We start from the raw sequence: 21,296 nt of genomic DNA, 5'->3' as shown, positions 1-21,296 counted from the left end.
CTGGAACTAACAAGCAATTATAACAAGGTTACAGGATAAAAAATTAATATACAGAAGTCAATTACAATCACTTTTCTATATGCCAGCAATGAAGAAGTAGAATTTGAAATTTAAAATACAATATAATTTACATTAACACCCCTCAAAATGAAATACACATACTTAAGTATAAATCTAATAAGTACAAGATCTATACAAGGAAAACTACAAAACTCTGATGAACAAAATCAAAGAACTAAATTAATGGAGAGATGTTTCATGTTCATCAATAGGAAAACTCAATATTGTTATCTCTTCCCGACTTGATCTATAGATTCAATGCAATCCCAATCAAAATCCCAGCCAGGCATCTTGTGGTTATTGACAGATTCTAATGTTTATATGGAGAGACCAAAGATCTAGAGTTGCCAATAAAGTATTGAAGAAGAAGCCGGAAGACTGACACTACCCAACTTCAAGACTTACTATAAAGTAACAGTAATCAAAGATAGTGTGGTGTTAGCAAAAGAACAGACAATTCACTAAATGGAACAGAATAGAGAGCCCAGAAACAGACCCACATAAATATAGTCAACTGATCTTTGACAAAGGAATACAAGCAATACAATAGAGCAAAGACTTTTCTCAACAAGTGGTGATGGAACAACTGGACATTTGTATACAAAAGAAAATGGATCTAAACACAGACCTTATACCTTTACAAAACTTAAAATGGACCACAGACCTAAATGTAAAATATAAAACTCCTAAAAAATGACAAAAGAGAAAATATAGATGGCCTAGGATCTAGGGACAATGACTTTTAGATACAACACCAAAACTTGACTTGGTTAAAATTAAACATTTCTGCTCTGCAAAAGACATTATCAAGAGAATAATATAAGAAGCCACAGGCTGGGAGAAATATTTCAAAAGACATATCTGGTAAAGAACAGTTATCCAAAATATACAAAGAACTCTCAACTCAGCAATATGAAAACAAAACATCTGATTAAAAAATGGGCCAGAGACCTTGACAGACACCTCACCAAAGAAGACACACAGATGACAAATAAGCGTATGAAAATTTGCTCCACATCATATGCCATTGGGGAAATGCAAGTTAAAACAATAATGAGATACCAGTACACACCTATTAAAATGGCCAAAATCCAGAACTTTAAATGCTGATGAGGATGCAGAGCAACAGGAACTCTCATTCATCACTGGTGAGAATGCAAAATGGTACAGCTACTTTGGAAGACAGTCTGGCAGTTTCATACATCCCAGTCATCGCACTCCTTGGAATTTAACCAAAGGAGTTGAAAACTATGTCCACATAAAAACCTACACATGGATTTTTTTTTTTAGATCAACATCTTACACTTTATCATACACTCACATTTATACACAAATTTCATGTTTGCAAGTACAAAAGGCAAAGAACCTCAAAGAATCAAAGCAACTGTATATCAACTACATTCAATAGAGTTAATACTGTTGTCTCCATCCTTCATTTTCTAAATCCAGAGGGAAACTGTAAATTCTGGCCCGAATGTGGACTACACTGTTAGAAGTTGGAGACTATGTGGGGTTCTGCACAAGTTTGGGTTTCTAGAGACCTGAACTGAGATTCCATCGTGTTCCAGGCCAAATCAGCAAGAAGAAAGTCATCTGTTGCTGTTTGAGTTTCTTTCTTTTTTTTTTTTTTTTAATCCTCACCCAAGGATATTTTTCTATTTATCTTCAGGTAGACAGAGGGAGAGAGACAGAAACATTGATGTGAGAGGGACACATCGACTGGTTGCCTCCCTCATGACCCTGACCAGGGCTAGGACAAACACAACCAAGGTACGTGCCCTTGGCTGGAATCGAACCAGTACTCATTTGTCCACAGGCCAATGTTCTACTGCTGAGCCAAACTGGCCAGGGCAATTGCTGTTTGAGTTTCATTGCTGGTGAAGAACAAGCTCCCCAGGGTTTCAAAGTCAGAATGTAAGATCTGTCCTTTTGTACTGTTTAACTGAACCTTGCTTTCTAGAGCATATATGTTTTTAGCAGTGGAGATTCCCTCATTCTGGGTGTCTGTGTCAGATGAATCAGTACTCATGGAAAAGCTGGAATGCTTCAGAGTATTTCCCACAGGCAGATGAGGGCTACTGCCTAAAAATAAGTTTGTCTGTCTGTATGTCAAACATGTCAAGGCCTAAGAAATCAGAATTTCCCCTGTAACTGTAGGGCTGCAAGTAAACATCTGCAAGTAAAAAGTCGGCTTGTGTCTCTATGTCCAATGATTCTAAGGCTGGCTCAACTGGTCATGGTGCTAAGCTCACTTCCAATTTTAGTCTGAATATTTGAGGCTGAAAAGAACTCTTCAATATCAAAATCAATTGCGGGATTCTGAGTTGGACCAGATGGGAGCTGGGTGACAGGTCCAGTATTCACGTCAAACAGAAGACTAATTTTCCAGTGTCTGAACAGGCATATTACTTGACATTTTCTAAATCACTTAATAAATTCATAGTTTGTATCTGATTATCTGCCATTTTTCTGTGAAGGAAGCAGACTGTTCCGTGCATTAAGGTTTACAATTAGTGCAGATTTCTCAATATCTTGATTTAAAGTCTTAGGTTGGTTCTGAGGTAACCAAGTATGAGTTACAGTCTCTCCTCCTACATTGCTGCTTATAGTACTGTCTGTAGAAACACTGTATGATGAATGGACACTCTCAAAAATGTCTCCACATATTACAGTTTGGTCCATTTGGACTGGATCATCTGTTGGACTTTGTATTCCACTGGTGTCTCTGGAGATGCCACCTGACTGGAAACAGGCACCTAAAAACACAACAGTCTGAGAAGCTACAGATAAAGTTACCTTAGAACTGGTCAAAAACATTTGAAAATGAACACTAATTAAAAGGGAAGCTTAAAGACCAAACATCAATCAGTTTGAGAGCAAGACAAGCCAGGAATCGAGACTCACCCACTATGCAGAAGGTATAAAGTGTTGCATGGCATTAGACAGATCTGTTTGTACCAGTGACTGAAGAAATGCTGTTCTTTTAACATGTGTTCCCTAGTTCTTGTAAAAGGTTAGACAGACTTTTACCCAAGTTCACTTGAACACCTGTACTAATTGGCTCAACAGCAACAGGATTTACAATTTTTGAAAGTAGGAGGCTCTCCGTCAGAGATCAGGCCTCTGAATCAAGGCCGAGGATCAGGGTTCCTATTGACAAGGGCAGCAAGTGCACAGCCCCGAGGGCAGAGCCCTGATGATCTACACGTAACACCACTGGCTGGGCAAGGAGTCAGCTGTAGGCACAAAGACAGGCACAGGAGAAAACTGTGTGACAGGCAGTCTGACCAAAGCCACTCTGAGCTTTGGTAAAAACAACTTCTGAGGACATCTTGGAGCTGTTGTAAGTCTGCTTTCTGGCATTAGAGCCAAAAGTCTTCAAAAGAAGTGACTAGCTTTATTTCTGAAGTTTCTAATCCTTGAGTGTCTGTTCTCGGGGTTGGTTGGTTGGTTGCTCAGTAAGTCAATGGTCTTATTGGACAACTTCCAGTTGTGCAGACAGTTTTCCGTTTTCCCTTTCTTACCAAGCAGATCCCTGTGTTCCACAGGGATGTCGTGGCCAGTTCGGTGGAATTGGGATTAGAATGCAGTTCTGAAGCACAGGGACACCTGTACTGGAAGGTCTTGCCACAATCCTCTTTGTGGTGTTCAAGTCCCATTCAGTGCCGTAGGAACTGCTGCACTTACTGCATTTATGTTTCTTTTTGGTGTGCATTTTCATAAAGTACTGTTTTACAAGAAAAAATTAAGAATATGGTCTGTCAGGGCCTCTAGGGCATCCTTCAACTGGACAAAAGTAGAATTCTGACAGTTTTCAGATCTTTCTTATTGTTGGATCTACTATGCCATCCTGAAGTGGGTGGCTCTTGACCAGCTGCAGTGGAGCATTGGGCTGTTGAGCAAGATCTTGTCACAGCTGTGCATAGTGCACAGGACGTTAGTCCGCACCTGCGACAGCACCCTGGCTGGCAGCGCGGGACCTGCGTGCAGGCTGCTGCTTTGTCACCAGAGGCCGAGGTCACTATGCTGGCTGCCCCTCAGAGACCTGAAGTCCCCACAGGCCTGAGGCAGTGGCAGTTCCCCTCACGCAGCAGGGAGAACCAGAGCGCCCAAGGTCAGAGCTTGGGTCCCATGCTTCGGCCCCCTCAGAGGCCACGATGGCTCCCAATGGCCTGTAGCAGCTTGATTCATAATTGACTATACTCGGAAGCAACAGAGATGTCCTTCAGTAGGATGGATAAATAAACTGTTTTACATCCAGACAATGAAATACTATTCAGCACTAAAAAGAAATGCCCTATCAAACCATAAAAAGACATGTAGAAAACTCAAATGCATATTACTAAGTGAAATACATCAATCTGAAAAGGTTAACACACTGTACGGTTCCAAGTATACGACAATCTGGAAAAGGCAAAACTATGGAATAGTAAAAAGATCAGTGGTCACCAGGGGTTAGGGAGGAACAGACACAGGATTTTGAGGGCAGTGAAACTACTCTGTATGATACTATAATGGTGGACACATGTCTTATACATTTGTCCAGGCCCATAGAGTGTACATCACCAAGAGTGAACCCCGATGCAAAGGGTGATAATATAAGTTCATCAGTTATAACTAATGTACCCTCTGGTGGAGAATGATTTAATGGGGCGGAGGGCATATATGTGTGAAAGCAGGGGTATTTGGGAAATCTTTGTACCTTCTGCTCAATTTTGCTGTGAACCTAAAACTACTCTAAAAAATAAAATTTATTTTAAATTTCTCAAATTTTTTTAATTTAAGTTAAAATGCGAATATTTTTAACCCAATATTTCTAAGTCCCGGGATTTACACTAAAGAAAACACTGATCAAGTGTGAGGGAAAAATGCACGCATGAATGTTCATCAGAGTGTCTTTTATAATAGTGGAAAATTGGAAACAATCTAAATTTCCACCACAGAAGTCCAGTATATCCTTGTATAGAAATAATAATAAGTATTAAAATTGATGTTATACATAACCCTGGGAAAAAACATGTCTAACTACAGGGCCATATAAATTATAGTATGATCATATGATATTAAACAAGGAAGTCACTAACTGTATATGGGCTAATATGGAATGATTCTTTATACTTATAAGTGAACAAGCAAAAGATATGGGGAAAATATATACATGTTTATCATAAAAAAGGGGAAAAGTATGTATTACAGTAGATAGTATATTCCTTGGGGATTCATAAAAATTCTTTAACAATGGTTGGTCCTGGGATTGAAGGAAGTCTTAGTTTCTTTTCTTTCATTAAAGTATAAGACACATAGTAAAAGTGTATTAAGCATAAAATAAAGCTCAATAATTTGTCACAAAGAGAATACCCATGTAACCACCATCTAGGTCAAAAAATAAGTAGTGCTAGCCCCCTAGAAAGTCCCTTTCATGTCCCCACCTAATCATTTCCCTTCCCTAATCCCAAAGGTAGCTATTATACTGAATTCTACTTCTAATTTGCTAGGAGGTTGTTCTTTTTATCATGAAGGAATGTTGCATTTTATCAAAAGCTTTCCTTTATCTACCAAGATATCATATGCTTTATTCTGTTACTATGGTAAACTACATTGATTTCAATTGATAAACCTACCTTTAATTCTTGAAATAAACTCAATTTGGCTATGATATATCATCCTATTATATGACTGTATTAAACTTGCTAATAATGTTGTTTAGAATTGTTTACATCTAGATTCATGGGAAAGATTGACCTGTAATCTTCTTTTCTTGTAATGTCCTTGGGTCAGGTTTGGTATCAAGGTATCACATTTGGTTTGGTAACAAGGTTATACTGGCCTCATAAAAGAAGTTAGGAAATGTTCTCTCTTTTCATATTCTTTGAAAGAATTTGTTTATGCTATTTTAATATGACATTTCTATTTTGGTGATAATCCAATCTCCCTAACTAAATTGTAAAACCATTAAACCAAAGATTATACATAGGATTTTCTGTATCCTAAACATCCAACCCTTTGCTTTTGATGTAGCAGGAGTTGAAAAATATAATCATTATCTTGATAATAAGTATAAAATCAGTCAACCAGTTAAAAAAAAACAAACAAACATGTAATTCATATTAGTATATATATATATATGAAAAAGTATAATTCACTTTCATCTATTTTAGGACATCAGAAAGGTCACAGAATGTTAGGGCTGGACTCACTTCCAGTGTGCTACCTATGTCTACAATACTGACCACCTTACACCACAGGTATCAGCATTGCTGAGTGGGGAAAGCACCTATTTTGAATCTAACCTACTGAGCTGGAATCCAGACAACTCCATTCACAAGTGGTTTGTCTTTGGTCACATTATATAAATGCTCTGAACCTCACTATTTTCCACTGCAAAACAAATAATAATAAAACTTGCTTTATAAAGCTACCGTGAGTTTAGAGATGATGTGTATATAACATCTAGGCACTATAGACATTAAAAAAAAAAAAAAGGCATCTTTTACTCTCACATAAATTCTAACATAACTTTAAAGTCATATTTTTCAGCAGTAAGCTCCAAATCTGTGTGTCTCCGTAAGAGCAATGCACGCCTTGAACAGTCTCCATTAGTTAACTTTTTCCTTTGAGTCACTTCTTCTATACAGTAGTCTGTCTCCTTATTTAAAAAACTTTGTGCCATTACAAAAACTTCCCTGACTACTAATTTATTTTCTCAGCTTATCTATTTTTTTCTAAAATCTTCCCCTAAACTTTTCCAAAATCTCCCATCAGGAAAGTCAGGGAACTAGAAATATTCAGCAAATGTAATAAAATGATTTGCCCTGTGAATTTAAAGGAACAGAAATTGAGACACAGGGAGTTTTATAAAAGTCACAGAGTAAATTGTCCCAAATGGGGACGAGTTTAGAGACTTTCTTGTCCTGATTACTCTCTATCAAATATTAGTCTTGGTAATTCTTCCTCAAGATGGTTACTTTCATCTCTATGAAACATAAATTTATGAAAATAGATAACAAACTCTTCTGAATTTGGTAAGGGGATTAGCTGTCCTTGTATTTTCATCTTTTACTTATTTTCACTGCATGCAATAAATGTAGTAGTAAGGGGTATGCACATATGTGGTATACTTAATATCACCTGCATTGTCCGTTTACATTGGATAATATTTAATGCGTTGCTGGGTGCAAATCAAAGTTTGGAGGCTGGAAACACAGTGACCTAATAATGATAAGCATCTAAGGATCACAAAAAAAGTAAAACACAATCAGGCATGAATTTGCAGCAATAGTGGTTTCATTTGAAACCACTTGGAAACAGTGACCCATATTCCTCCAATCTGCTGCTCCTTAATTAGTCTTGTTTGCCTTAGTTTATGCTAAAGGCAAACATGTATTTAGCCTAGGAAAGGAAATGGAAAAAAAAAAAAGAGGTGACCTAAACAATCTCTGCAAAGTAAGGCTTCTAATCTGCAATCAAATAGCTTAGTCACATCATCTAAGTGAACCCAAATTACTCAAAATCATTAAATAAATGAGTCAGTCTCCAATCCTACTCCTAAAAAAGAATGTAACCAGAGATGCAAGCACCATCCCACATAACTGAAAGAAATTTCGTTCTTTTTAATAGATAAAACTATGCTATGTGAAAGATTTTATATTGAGATATTAACAATATTAACTTAAATTTTCAAGCATTTTAAACCCAGGCCACCCAGTGCTAACCCTAAGCACTCCTGGTTTTTATACCAGTGAGCACATGGCTTCAGTCCATGTTCAACACTTAATTAAGAGATTCTTTTCAAAAGATTGTATTCTGGATTTACCATCTTCTTAGAGGCCATGCTGCTGCAGTTCATTAGCAGTCAACATCTGGCTGGAATGTTTTAAACTACCATTTTCCTTTACCATTATATAGATGAGGTTTTTGTTATTCTAAGCAAACTGAAACAATGTCCTTGTATAGACTTCTAAACATAATAATTAGTGACAGTGCAAATTGTTTTCTGATTTTTCTTATACCATGTAGCAAACTGCTATTAAAACATTCAAATCATACTTTACATCTTTGTATAATTGTGAGATTCTTTTCATTTTATAATGTAGACCATGTCTTTACTTTTTAAGCGCAAGGTCTAATTCTGAAGGCCAAGAAATATTTAACTTGAATGTAGCTATATGCAAAGAAAAATACAGCCTTAAACTTTCTCAAGGAAACAGCCCTTATAAACTCAGGAAAATAAAAACCTGGAGAACATATTTGGCACAAAACTTTGAACATTCCACTTACTCTGCTCCTGAACCTCAAAGGTCCCTTGCACAGTATGGATTTCAAACTTCAAAAACACTCCTCTGAAAAGAGTATCAACCCATGTCTATACAACTAATTTGCCCCTGAAATTAAGTTAACTAAATCTGTTCAGGGACTTAAGTAACTAGAAGACATCCCTGTAGTCAAATAAGGTTTTAAAAGGAATTTCATGAGGCTGCATAAGAATTTTTAGGCCTCGGCTGACACATATTTATAAGTCTGGCTCTCAGAACTGTTATAAGACACATGGTTCACTCTGCCTGAAATGCCCTTGGGCCTCTCCCAGTACTTTGTTTCGAGACACAGCCTTCACTCTCTTCACATTTCTTTTAGGACTCACCACTTAAAATAGTCCCTGTTTAACTTCACCAATAAGCCATTCTTAAAACACTATTCCCCTTTTACATATAAAATACTTCACACATTGTATGAGATAGATGCTCAACTAATAGGTCTTCTGTTACTATTTTATGATGTGTATTTAAGTTCCATATGGCATTATCCATTCCTTTTCTTTCATTCTTTTTTAAATTTTTTTTCATTTTTTAAAGGTTTTATTTATTAATTTGTTCTTGTTACAGATGTTTCTCATTTTCCCCCACTGACACCCTCCTCCCTTTCCCCCCCTCCACCCCATACCCAGCTTTGTTGTCTATATTCATTGGTCATGCATACATGCATGTAAGTTCTGTGGTTTATCTCTTCCCCCACAATCCCCCCCCCTCTGAGACTTGTCAGCCTGTACCCCACCTCTATGTCTCTGGGTTAATTTTGTTCAACAGTTTGTTTACTTCATTATATTCCACAAATAAGTGAGATCATGTGATATTTGTCTTTCTCTGCTTGGCTTGTTTCACTTAGCATAATACTCTCCAGGTCCTTCCATGCCATCTCAAAGGATAAGAGATCTTTCTTTTTTACAGTTACATAGTATTCCATTGTGTACATGCACCACTGCTTTTTTATCCATTCGTCTACTGATGGACACTTGGGTTGTTTTCAGATCTTACTATTGTAAATAGTGCTGCTGTGAATATAGGGGTACATATATTCTTTCTGATTGGTGTTTCAGGTTTCTTAGGGTATATTCCTAGAAGTGAAATCACTGGGTCAAATGGCAGTTCAATTTTTAACACCAGCAGTGTACTAGAGTCCCCTTTTCTCCACACCCTCCCCAACATTTGTTGTTTGATGATTTGTTGATGGCGGCCATTCTGACAGGTGTGAGGTGATACCTCATAGTTGTTTTAATTTGCATCTCTCTGATGTTGAGCATTTCTTCATATGTCTCTTGGCCATTTGTATGTCCTTTTTGGAGAGGTGTCTATTTAGGTCCTTTGCCCATTTTTTAATTGGGTTCTTTGTCTTCCTTTTGTTGAGTTGTATGTGCACTCTATATATTTTGGAAATTAATCCCTTATCTGATGCATCGTTGGCGATTATGGTCTCCCATATAGTGGGATCCCTTTCCGTTTTGATAGTTGTTTCTTTTCCTATGCAGAAGCTTTTTAGTTTGATGTAGCCCTATGTGTTCATTTTTTCCTTTGTTTCTGTTGCCTTAGGTAATGTATCAATGAAAATTCTGCTGCGTATGATGCCTGAGATTTTGTTGCGTACATTTTCTTCTAGAATTTTTATGGATTCACAAGTTACATTTAAGTCTTTTATCCATTTTGAGTTTATTCTCGTGTATGGTGTAAGTTGGTGTTCTAGCTTCATTTTTTTGCAGGTAACTGTCCAGTTTTCCCAACATCATTTATTGAAGAGACTGTCTTGTCTCCACTGTATGCTCTTGCCACCTTTGTCAAATATTAATTGAGCATATTGTCTTGGGTCAATTTCTGGGTTCTCTATTCTGTTCCATTGATCTATGTGCTGTTCTTGTGCCAGTACCAAGCTGTTTTGATTACAGTGGCTTTGTAGTATAACCTGAAATCTGGTAATGTGATCCCTCCTACTTTGTTCTTCTTTTTCAAGATTGCTGTGGCTATCATTCTTTTTTTAATTGTTCCCTCCCATGCCAGGATAGGATACAGTGTGGTATTCCCAGCTGAAAGAACTCAAATCAATATAAATCACATCCTGCCATCCTCAGCTCACAGCCCTCCCAAGGCCTTCTATTACAGCTGAACGAAATCCAAGTTAGACCCTACACAATGCGGCCTCTGACAACCACTCTCAGCTCACTTCCCCCACCTGCCTCTCCCCAGCTCACCACACCCGATCTACAGGCCTCTGCTAGTCCTCCTGGGCATGACAAATACACTTTTCCCTGAGGAATTTTGCACTTGCTTTGCCTTCTGCCTCTCTTCTCTGCTCACTCCCTCAGGTCTCTGCTTAAATGTCTCCTCTTTAAAGAGGATTTATCCTAACTCGCCATCTAAAATAGCAACTCCCCCTTACTATGGCTTACTTTTTCTTCATAGCCCTAGCTGATATTATACTATATATTTATTTGGATAGCTTTTCATTATCTCCCACCATCTCCACAACCACCAGCATGTAAGTTCCATGAAAGCAGGGGCTTCACCAATGTCATTGACAGCTGTATCCTTAATGCCTACTACAATGTCTGGCACATAGAAGTTATTCAATAAATGTCCATCAACTGCTACTTCCAAGACTTAGGATAGGAAGTTTATACTGTGGCTGAAAAGCCTGTCTTTTCTGGGACACACTCCCTCACATATCCAGTGTTATCCCTATTATGCCTGGCTTCTGAATGATGAACAGGACTCTTTACACCTAACTCTGAGCTTCCCCAGCTACCTCAATGGACTGTAACCCTCAAGAAAAAGTTTTATACCCAACCCATATTCTGAGTTTCTCAAAATCACAAGAATTTTTTTTTTAATCCTCACCAGAGGATACAGTTCATTGATGAGAGAGAGAGAGAGAGAGAGAGAGAGAGAGAGAGAGAGAGAGAGAAACATTGATGTGAGAAACACCTATTGGCCACCTCCTGCACACACTCCAACCGGAGACTGAATTTAAAACCTTTTAATTTCGTGTGCGGGATGACACTCCAACCACCCCAGCCACCTGTCCAAGGCACAAGGATTACATTTTTGACAAATGCTAAAGATATCCACACACAGAATACCATCCTACCCCATTGCTCCCTGCTAGTCATTTCAACATTCATCAGCCAAGGTAATAAGGGATTTCTCCTCCTTATACTTCAATATGAGGGATACAACACAGCTTATATTCTTTTACTATATCCCCCCAATCCTCCAAAGTGGATCTTCGAACTATCACTGGCTCAGTCCACCATCTCATGAATTCAAAATCTATACCTCACCAGCTCTGGCTGGTTTGGCTCAGAGGTTAGAGCAACAGCCTGCAGACCAAAGAGTCGCGGGTTCCATTCCAGTCAAGAGGCAACCAGTCTGTGTCCCTCTCATATCGATGTGTCTCTCTCTGTCTCTCCCCCTCCCTCTCAGTCTATCTGAAGATAAATAGAAAAATATCCTTAGGTGAGATTAAACAAACAAAAAAAGACCCAGCCCGTATAGCCCAGTAGTTGAGCATCGACCCATGCATCAAGAGGTCGCCGGTTTGATTCCCGGTCAGGGCACATGCCCAGGTTGTGGGCCAAATCCCCAGTGGGGGACATGCAGGAGGCGGCCAGTGGATGTTTCTATCTGTCTCTCCCTCTCCCTTCCTCTCTCTCTGTAACATCAATAAGGAGAAAAAATATTTTAAAAAAACAAAAATCACCCTGGCTGGTTTGGCTCAGCAGTTAGAGCATCGGCCTGCAGACCAAAGAGTCCCAGGTTCGATTCCAGCCAAGGGCATGTTACTTCGGTTGTGGTTCGTCCCCAGCCCCAGTTGAGGTCATGCATTGGCAACCAATTGATGTGTCTCTCTCACATCGATGTTTCTCTCTCTCCTTCTCTCTCTTTCTCTTCCTCTCTCCTTCCCACTCTGTCTGAAGATAAATGTAAAAGTGTCCTCAGGTGAGGTTTAAAAAAAACTAAAATCTATACCTCACCCTATCTCACCCCAGCAGAGGAAAGATGTGGGTAGAAGCCAACCTAACACAACTACTATCCAAGGCTTGCCTTTAGAGTTGCAACCTGTCTTCCCAAGCAAGCCAGCTATCTCTAGTCTAAGATCCTTAAGAGGAACTTGGCCCTTTTTTCTTGGTCTCCAAGGAAACTCTAAGAACAGAAAGAAACTGGCCACAAGTCTTTAGCAACCTGAATCCTGGCTGACAGAGTACAGGTATACCTTACAGAGTGTCTTACCAACTAACGTTTTCCTGATAAAACACCTCCTGGGTTTTGATACTCAAACTTCACATAGATATAGTGTAAACATCTCTCAATACAACACTTTTTGAAAGAAGTTTATGTAAGAAAAAATATATACTTACATCCCAATACCTAAATACAACATAGTTAACAAAACAGTGTGCAAAATACTGGGATACCGGGTGTTGACAGAGAAGACATACAGGGTATTACTAAGTAAAGTAACTGCTTGTTAACAACCATATTAATTGTTTGATGTTCAAGAAAGTTGTTTTAAGTATTTTTCATTGTATTTCTGTGTTCCTTATATAGAGGAGTTTTTGCTGTGTTTTTTCAACATTGCAGAAAATTAGTGGAGTTAAGTAATGCATTATAATTTTTCCTATTTCACATAATAAGAAATAGGCGCCCGCCTGTGCAGACCTCTGATTTTTGGAATGAACTGCTGCCATTAAGTGGAAGATGCCTGCATTTTCTTGGATGCTTTCACCCAAAACCCATCAACAAGCCTCTCCCTGGGCCTTTCTGATCTGGTCACAGTCCAGTAGCTCATCTGTTCTCAATCTCTAACTTTGGCTCACTGAATCCCTTCTTGCCTCTTCATCTTCGTGCTCCTTCAACTGCAATAATTTGGATCATCCATTGCCCCTCTTACCTTTCACTCCATTAACCCCTTCCTTCTATGCTTTTCTTTATTTTCAATTAATTTTTACTTTCACAGAAGGAATATATGCACATAATCTAAAAGATCAAACAAGCTAAAAGGATAACAAAAGCAGTCCCTGGCTCTTGCCCTTTCATCCTCATCCCCAGAGCTGTGTGCCAGAGTTACTATCAACACCTAGCTCTTGCTTTAAATGATCAAATCTCAGTAACATGCTATTTCCTGGTTACTCCATTTTAAAGTTTATCTGCTGCCTTCCTATTATGGTAAGTGAGGATTTTAGCCCTCTTATACCCACTTTCCCTTCTCCCCAAACTTCCTCAATAAATGCATGCCAAAAATTTTGGTTAAATCCATATTCAGTGCATTAATCACTAACACTAATATTCGCTTATGAGCCAAATAATGAAAAATAATTTATTTCCCTTCTGGACTATTTTTTTTTCTTTTACCTAAATTGAATAACTTCTTAATTTCCTCATTTGCTTTGTTTTATTTATACGTTCAGCTAAGCCTTCCCATACCCTAAAACAACTCTGTAATGTCACTCTCAGTCCATTTTCCACATGGTCAAACATGTCAGATTTATCAGTGTTTGTTTGTTCGCTTGCTTGTTTCCTGATAAGATTTATCAATTTCATTTTTTCGCTCCCTCTTCTAGGTCTAACCTATACTGAGAGTTTTTCTAACTGCTGGATGTCATGGGTATAAGCTATGTTGGGATTTCCCCTCGCTAATGTTCAAAAAATACCCAGCCAGTCTCCTTACATAGGATCCCCATTTCCTAATTTCCACGTCATCTTCTTTCTTGGTTTACTCCCCAGTTTTCACATGGATTACATCCTGCAGACATTTAGACTGTGCCTGTTGGAGAATATTTGTCTATCCTTACACTTATTATAAGCTATATAATAATTCATTTATTATAAACTAAATTTATATTTTGAAGATACTATTTTGTTGCCTTCTATCTTCCAAAGCTGTTTTTGATAAGTTAATTTTCATTCTGATCCTTTGAGTGTTATGTTTCCCTTCCTTTCTCTTGCTCTCTCAATCAGCTTTAGCGTATTTTATATTAATAGTCAAGTTTCAAAATTTCCAGATGGTATACTTTGGTTTGGTATATTTTTTTGTACTTTTTAAATTTTTTTTATTGAGATATATTTTGAGGATTTTTTTTCACGTATTGTGTTGAACATCTAGTGAATACCTTTCAATCTGAGAATTCATGTTATTACTTTAGAGAAAAAAATTTTAAATAATTTTCTAGTGACAGTTTTCTCTTTTTCACCTTTCTAGCTGGATATCAAATTTCTAGAATTAATCTATAAATGTTCCTTTTTTTTCTCTCTTATTGTTCAGCTTTTTTAATTTCCTACTTTATCAAAGAGTCCTTCCAATCCTTTTACAGAACATTTTGTTTTAGCTATATTTTTAATACCCAAAAGCTCTTTCTTATTGTTTCTCTTTTTAAAATGACATTCTATTCTTTCTTCAGCATTTTCTTTTATCTCTGAGGACATCGTGGCCTCTTTGAAGCATTCTTCTGCTTTCAGCATTGTCTCTGTTTCCTCTGAGTTCCTTTTTTCTCTTTGTTTGTTTGTTTGCTTCATGTTGGAGGCTTTCTTCCAAAGTCTAATTATCTTTTAATGTTCTATCATATTTAATAGTGAGTCACTAAAAAGCTGATTAGAAACTTTGGAAACGGGCTTCTAACAGGGGAACAGAGTAGCGGGAGAATTTTTGTGAGAGGAGATCACAAAGTCAGCACCTTTTCCCCAGGACGGTTTGGTTTCCTCCGAGAAGGATCTTCAGTGTTCCTGGTAGGGTGTGGCAAGGCTGCCGGTGTGCCAGAGCTGACCAGAGGGAGGGAGTTAGGATTTCACCCTTGAGATGCAGAACGTCCTTTAATCCCCTAGTTTTCCATTCTATTCTCTTCTTGCCTTTCTTTTTTTTTTTTAATTGACTTTTAGAGAGAGAGAGAGAGAGAGAAACATCGATGAGAGAGAACATCAATTGGCCGCCTCCTGCATGCTCCCCACTGGGAATCGGGCCCGCAATCTGGGCATGTGCCCTGACCGGGAATCAAACTGGTGACCTCTTGGTACATGGATCGATGCTCAACCACTGAGCCACCCCAGCCGGGCTCCTCTTGCCTTTCTTTATGCTTACAGTCTCCATGTTACTTCTTCAGAGACTCCTGCAAAGGTGGGGGGAAATGGTCTCCTTACTTAGCCAGTAGGCTCTGAGGGTCTAATGCAGTGGTTCTCAACCTTCCTAATGCCGCAACTCTTTAATACAGTTTCTCATGTTGTGGTGACCCCCAACCATAAAATTATTTTTGTTGCTACTTCATAACTGTAATTTTGCTACTATTATGAATTGTCATCAGAAATATGTTTTCTGATGGTCTTAGGCGACCTCTGTGAAAGGAGTGTTGAACCCCCAAAGGGGTTGTGACCCACATCTTGGTCTAATGGATAAAAACCGCTGGGCTAATGGATAAAGACTTTCAAATAAATGTCCACCTGCCATATCACCCTGCTTTTTCTGGTACTGGTGCCTCCAGTTCTGAAGCCTTTACAGCTTGCTTACAGTGAGCCAGCTTGCTTTCCATTAGCACCTCCCTTCACAACACTTGGCTCTGACTTAGGGTTACTTATGTCTCCTTGATTTTTCAAAGATGGAAGCTGTGCCTTCTTTTCTTGTTTCCCTGTTGTTTGGGGATGATTATTTGAGAAGAGAACAACAAATGAGCAATGGAAAAAGAAAGAGTAGCTATGTCTTCATTCTGTCATCTTGAAAACTCTAGCCTTTCTAATTCATAGGTCTTTTATCACACCATATTCTCTGTCAGTTCATTCTGATTCATAATTTCTGACTTCCAGGAATTAATGGTGTACTTGGACATCTTGTTAGACTGAATTCAGACATACAACACTTAGTTTATTAATAAATTAACAAGTTCCACATGGGATATGATAAGCAGGACTACCTGTTTTTGCAGTAATTGTTATCTGCAATTGTATAGGGCATACTGAGCGTACATATGACTGGGAGGGGATTCATTATCTACTGCGAGAGCATTAGTCACCAGTCTCCTGTGGGACTTATTTCTTTATCACATAGGTTGGTTATTCTGTTTGCCTTCCTGCCACTCCATTCTCACACAGCTCTGTCCCCCAAGAAACTGACCTCCATGAACAACTCCCCCTTGTGGCCATTCCCACCCACCTCACTGCATTCCAGGTAGCATGATTCTACAGCTCCAGCTCCAGCAGTATAATGGGTCTGGCTTCACAAAAGAGCCAACCCTTCCCGGTTGTGCCCCTTGACCCTGCCCACAAATCTATAAACTGTCTCTTTATTAACTTTTTTTCATTTATATCCTGCGTGCCATTTGTTTCCTAACAGGATACTGACATACATCAGTGGGAAAAGAATTTTTTTAACTAGCTCAACTCTAAAGTTACCTCCTTTAAGTCTTATATTCTAAGTCAAGTACACAATTGGCACTTAACTAAAGACTAAATAAATTAGAGGCTTCCTTTCAGTCAAGATTCTATCTCACTACAAAAAAGAAACTCTACAAATAATTATGCTCAGCCCTAGAAAACAAAGCATTGTCAATACAATTTTGACTAGCAGAGAAAACTAAAACTTACATAATTGTTCCTTTTAGGCAACGGAGTCAAAGATAGTTCTGATTTGACATTTATCCAATTTTCTTTGAGGTATAATTGACATACAACAGTATATTATTTTCAGGTGTACCACATGATTTGATATTTGTATCTATTGTGAAATGATAATAATAAATCCAGCTAACATCCAAAACCATACATAGTTACAGAATTTCTTATGAGAACTTTTAATATTTACCCTCTTAGCAACTTTCAAATATGCATACAGTGTTATTAACTGTATATGCTATGCTGCGCATTATATCCCCATGGCTTATTAATTAATGGAACGTTGTACCTTTTGACCACCTTCACCCATTTCACTCACCCAACTCCCGTTCCACCTCTGGCAACCACCAATCTGTTCTCTGTATGTTTTAGCGTGGTTTTGGGGGGAGGTTTTGTTTGTTTGTTTGTTTTAAGATTTCACATATAAGTAAGATCATACAGTATTTATTTTTCTCTGTCTGGTTTATTTCAATTAGCATAATGCCCTCAAATCCATCCATGTTGTTGCAAATGGCAAGATTTCATTCTTTGTTATGGCTGAATAACATTCTAATGTATGTGTACCACATCTTCTCTATCCATTCATCCACTGATGGGCCGATACTTAGGTTATTTACATATTTGGGCTATTGTAAATAATGCTGCAATGTACATAGGCGTGCGTGTATCTTTTTAAGTTAGTGTCTTCATTTTCTTCAGATAAATACCCGGAAGTAGGATTGCTGGATTATGGAAGTTCTTTGAGGAACCTCCATACTGTTTTCCATAGTGGCTGCACCAATCCACATTCCTACCAACAATGCACAATGGTTCCTTTTTCTCCACATCCTTGCCAACACTTGTTATTTCTTTTCTTTTTGATAATAGCCATTTTAACAGGTATGAGGTAATATCTCATTGTGGTTTGATTTGTATTTTCCTGATGATTAGGGATGTTAAGCATCTTTTCATGTGCCTTTTGACCATGTGTCTCCTTTGAAAAAATGTCTAGTCAAATCCTCTGCCCATTTTTAATTGGATTGTTTGGGGTTTTGTCTCCTTTGCTATACAGAAGCTTTTGAGTTTGAAGTAGTCTGACTTGTTTATTTTTGTTTTTGTTTCTGTTGCTTTTGATGTCAAATCCAAAAAAAATCATCACCAAGACCATGTCAAGGACCTTACCACCCATGTTTCCTCCAGGAGTTCTATGGTTTCAGGTCTTACATTCAAGTCATTCATTCGTTTTGAGTTAGTTTTTGTGTATGGTGTAAGATAGGAGCCCAGTTTCATTCTCTGCCATGTGGCTGTCCCGTTTCCCCAACACCATCTATTGAAGAGACTGTCTTTTCCCCATTGCATATTCTTGGCTTCTTTGTCATAAATTAATTGTTCATATACATGTGGGTTTATTTCTGGACTCTCTGTTCCATTCCATTGATCTATGTGTCTGTTTTTATGCCAAAATATTTGCTATTCTTTCCTTTGAAAGCACAGGGACATCCAAATTGAATCCCACAGGTTCAAGTTTTCTTTTTCCCTTGGATATTCATACCATAAAAGGGCCAGAAAAATGCAAAGAAAAATAAATTTCACCAGTCCTCCCATTAAAAAAGAAATTAATTACTCAACCTCAATCCACCATAGATACCAGGTTCTTTTTTTCCAGTCATAGCCAGACTTTTTGTATCCACTAAACTTTCCCACTTTTCTACCTCTCATAGACCCTTCAAACTATTCTTATTTTAGACTGCTTTTTCCAAAGTTGTATTCAACTTCCTTAATGCTAAATCTAATGGCTACTTCTTAGTCCTTGTCTTCTCCTCTCAGCAGCATTTGCCACCACTGCCATCCCTTCCATGAAATATTCTCTCCCTTGCCCTTGCTGCTGCCTCCCCTTGCTGGGATTCCTCCCGTCCCTCTGATGACGGCCTGGGCTCTTCAGTGGACATCTCTTCCTCTGCCACCCCTCAAAGGCTTGTGCCTGTCAGAACTCTGTTACACTCTTCCTTATCTTTCTTTCCTACGCTGCACCATTGAATAGTCTCCTCCATTCCTATGGCTTCAAAACTAATTACATACTGATGACTCTCCAATGGACCATCTCAAATCCAGATCTTCCTTCAGAGACATTGTTTGTAACTAAATATTATACAACTTCATCAGTATGTCCACGGATTCCTCATAGTCAACATTTCTGCTTTTCCCCACACCTATTTTTTTCATCTCTATTACTTGTTCCAATGACTTACACCAAGCCAGAGACTTGGTTATAATCCTTGACTCTTTGCTGTCCCCTGTCCTCACACCCAATCAAAAATCTAGTCCCACTGATTCTGTCTGCGATGGGCCTTAAATTTACCGTGCAATCTCTCCATTTTCACTGCCACTACCCGAAACCCAATCACCTCCCTACTGCTAATACTGTTGCCTTCAAATCTAGATTTTATAATAGAGCCAAGGTAATCTTTCTAAAATAGGATCATGTTACCCTCTTCCTAAAAGTTTGCGATGGTTTTACACTGCTATCAGGATAAAGCCCAAATTACTCAACATGATTTACAAGCACCTAGTCTTCTACCCTGTCATCCAAATTACTTTGTGTTTCAGCCAAATTAAGCTTATTTTAGCTCTTCCAATAAACCATGATCTCTCTTACTCTAGATATTTCCACATGCTGTGCCCTCTACTGGATACATGCCTATCTGACATTATCAGTGTTATCATGCTCTCAGTACTTTTTGACTAACATCTACAAGCCCTTGTGTCTCAGGTTAGCTGCCCTATGCTCTCTAAATTTGGGTTAGATCTGCTGCCCTAGCACACTACTTATCCACTTATCGCACTCTATTTTATTCCCAACTTACTTGTTTCTATTCCCTTTTTGGATCATAAGCACTGTGAGGGTTAAAACTACCTAGTATATCTCCAATGCCTTAAACATTACCTGCCACAGAGTAACCACTAGATAAATAATGGTTAAATGATGACAATTTTTAAAAATACTTTTAATAGATTTCAGGGAGAGGGAAAGGGAGATAGAAACATTGATCAGCTGCCTCCTGCATGCCTCCTACTGGGGATTGAAATAGCAACTGGGCATGAGCCCTAAATGGAACCAAATCGGCAACCTCCTGGTGCATGGATGGACGCTCAATCACTAAGCCACAGTGGTCAGTCAATGACAAATTTTATATATGGACTTTCATTCCCTTGATTTCTCTCTTCTCAAACAAATAATAACAAGCAAATCATCCTTCCCTTCAAATAAACCATTGCTAACAAAGGGCTAATTAATGTATAGTTACATATAACAGCTAAGGAAAACGCTATCTGACGTTTTCCTTTCTTCTTCATTTTTCTCTTTTCTCTTACATATAAAAAATTCAAACTGGAAGTTTAAACAGGCTTAAGAAAGACAAAGCATGTAGATGTCTTTTCTCCTGATCTGCCTGATGCCCAGTCTGTGTTCCCAAACCGTTTATAAACTCAGTAGTGTATGTACATGGGATAAAAAGAACCTATGATAACATTTTATTAAAACCAGAACTCAAAGCATTAATTAAAGCTAAGCACACCTGCTCTAAACTGCACAGATTTATGTGAACTTGTAAAGTGAAGTCTTTCTGACCTCCTGTAGGATTTATGTTTCCTTTAAATAAGCACTTCCTCTTTGTAATGCAATTTTTTTTTTTTTTTAAGTTTATTTCAGTGACTAACCTGCTGGCATAAACAGATACGCTGTTCAGTTCCTTTATTGCCTAGTTTTTACCTATTGCTTGTTATATATTTAATTTAAGGTTTTGGGTGAAAATAAGCAGGTCCAACCATGAAGCCTAGAATTTCTTATTCTAAACTTGTTAATGAGGTGATCTAAAAGATATCCATGCATTCCAATTCCACACTTTAGATTAAGAGATTTTGGGGTTTTTTTAGATTAAGAGCATTTTGATATATTTATTCACAGATCTGCTCACTGTTCGGAAGGTATCAGCTACCTTAGAGTGGTTTATCACAAGCAGGACTTGTTAAGTTACAATACATGCATGCATAGTCCTTTAAGTAAGACAAAGTTTTTCCATCAAAAGAACGCATTCTAATTTTGAGATTCAGATGCTAATATCTTTAGAAAAAGAGGTTTCTGTGCAGCTAACACATTCAAGTTGGGTACCTTGGATAGGTTCATTCCCAGAGCTGTGAGCGTCACCAAGCCAGCACAACAGACCAAAGCACTGGAGCTGGAGAGGCCAGAACTTGGTGGGATGGTCCCATCCACCAGGCAGTTCATTCCAGTCAGGTCACTAAGACCAAAGTGTTCCTGAAAACAGAAGAAAAGACAGCACTAGT

The 21,296-nt window shown here is 38.2% G+C and overlaps 1 protein-coding gene across 1 annotated transcript in view; it reads right to left on the bottom strand.

The window, feature by feature from the left end:
* Nucleotides 1–21,296, bottom strand: part of GALK2 (galactokinase 2) — a 151,896-nt gene that overhangs the window by 77,034 nt on the left and 53,566 nt on the right. Inside the window, exon 5 of the mRNA XM_036255452.1 lies at nt 21,121–21,267. Coding sequence (XP_036111345.1) covers nt 21,121–21,267 — 147 coding nt within the window. The remainder of the gene's footprint in view (nt 1–21,120; nt 21,268–21,296) is intronic.

Source organism: Molossus molossus, unplaced genomic scaffold, assembly GCF_014108415.1.
Source record: "Molossus molossus isolate mMolMol1 unplaced genomic scaffold, mMolMol1.p scaffold_m16_p_1, whole genome shotgun sequence".
Classification (NCBI taxonomy): Eukaryota; Metazoa; Chordata; class Mammalia; order Chiroptera; family Molossidae; genus Molossus; species Molossus molossus.
The sequence above is the reverse complement of the archived record's forward strand: the minus strand, read 5'-3'. Positions and strand labels throughout refer to the sequence as shown.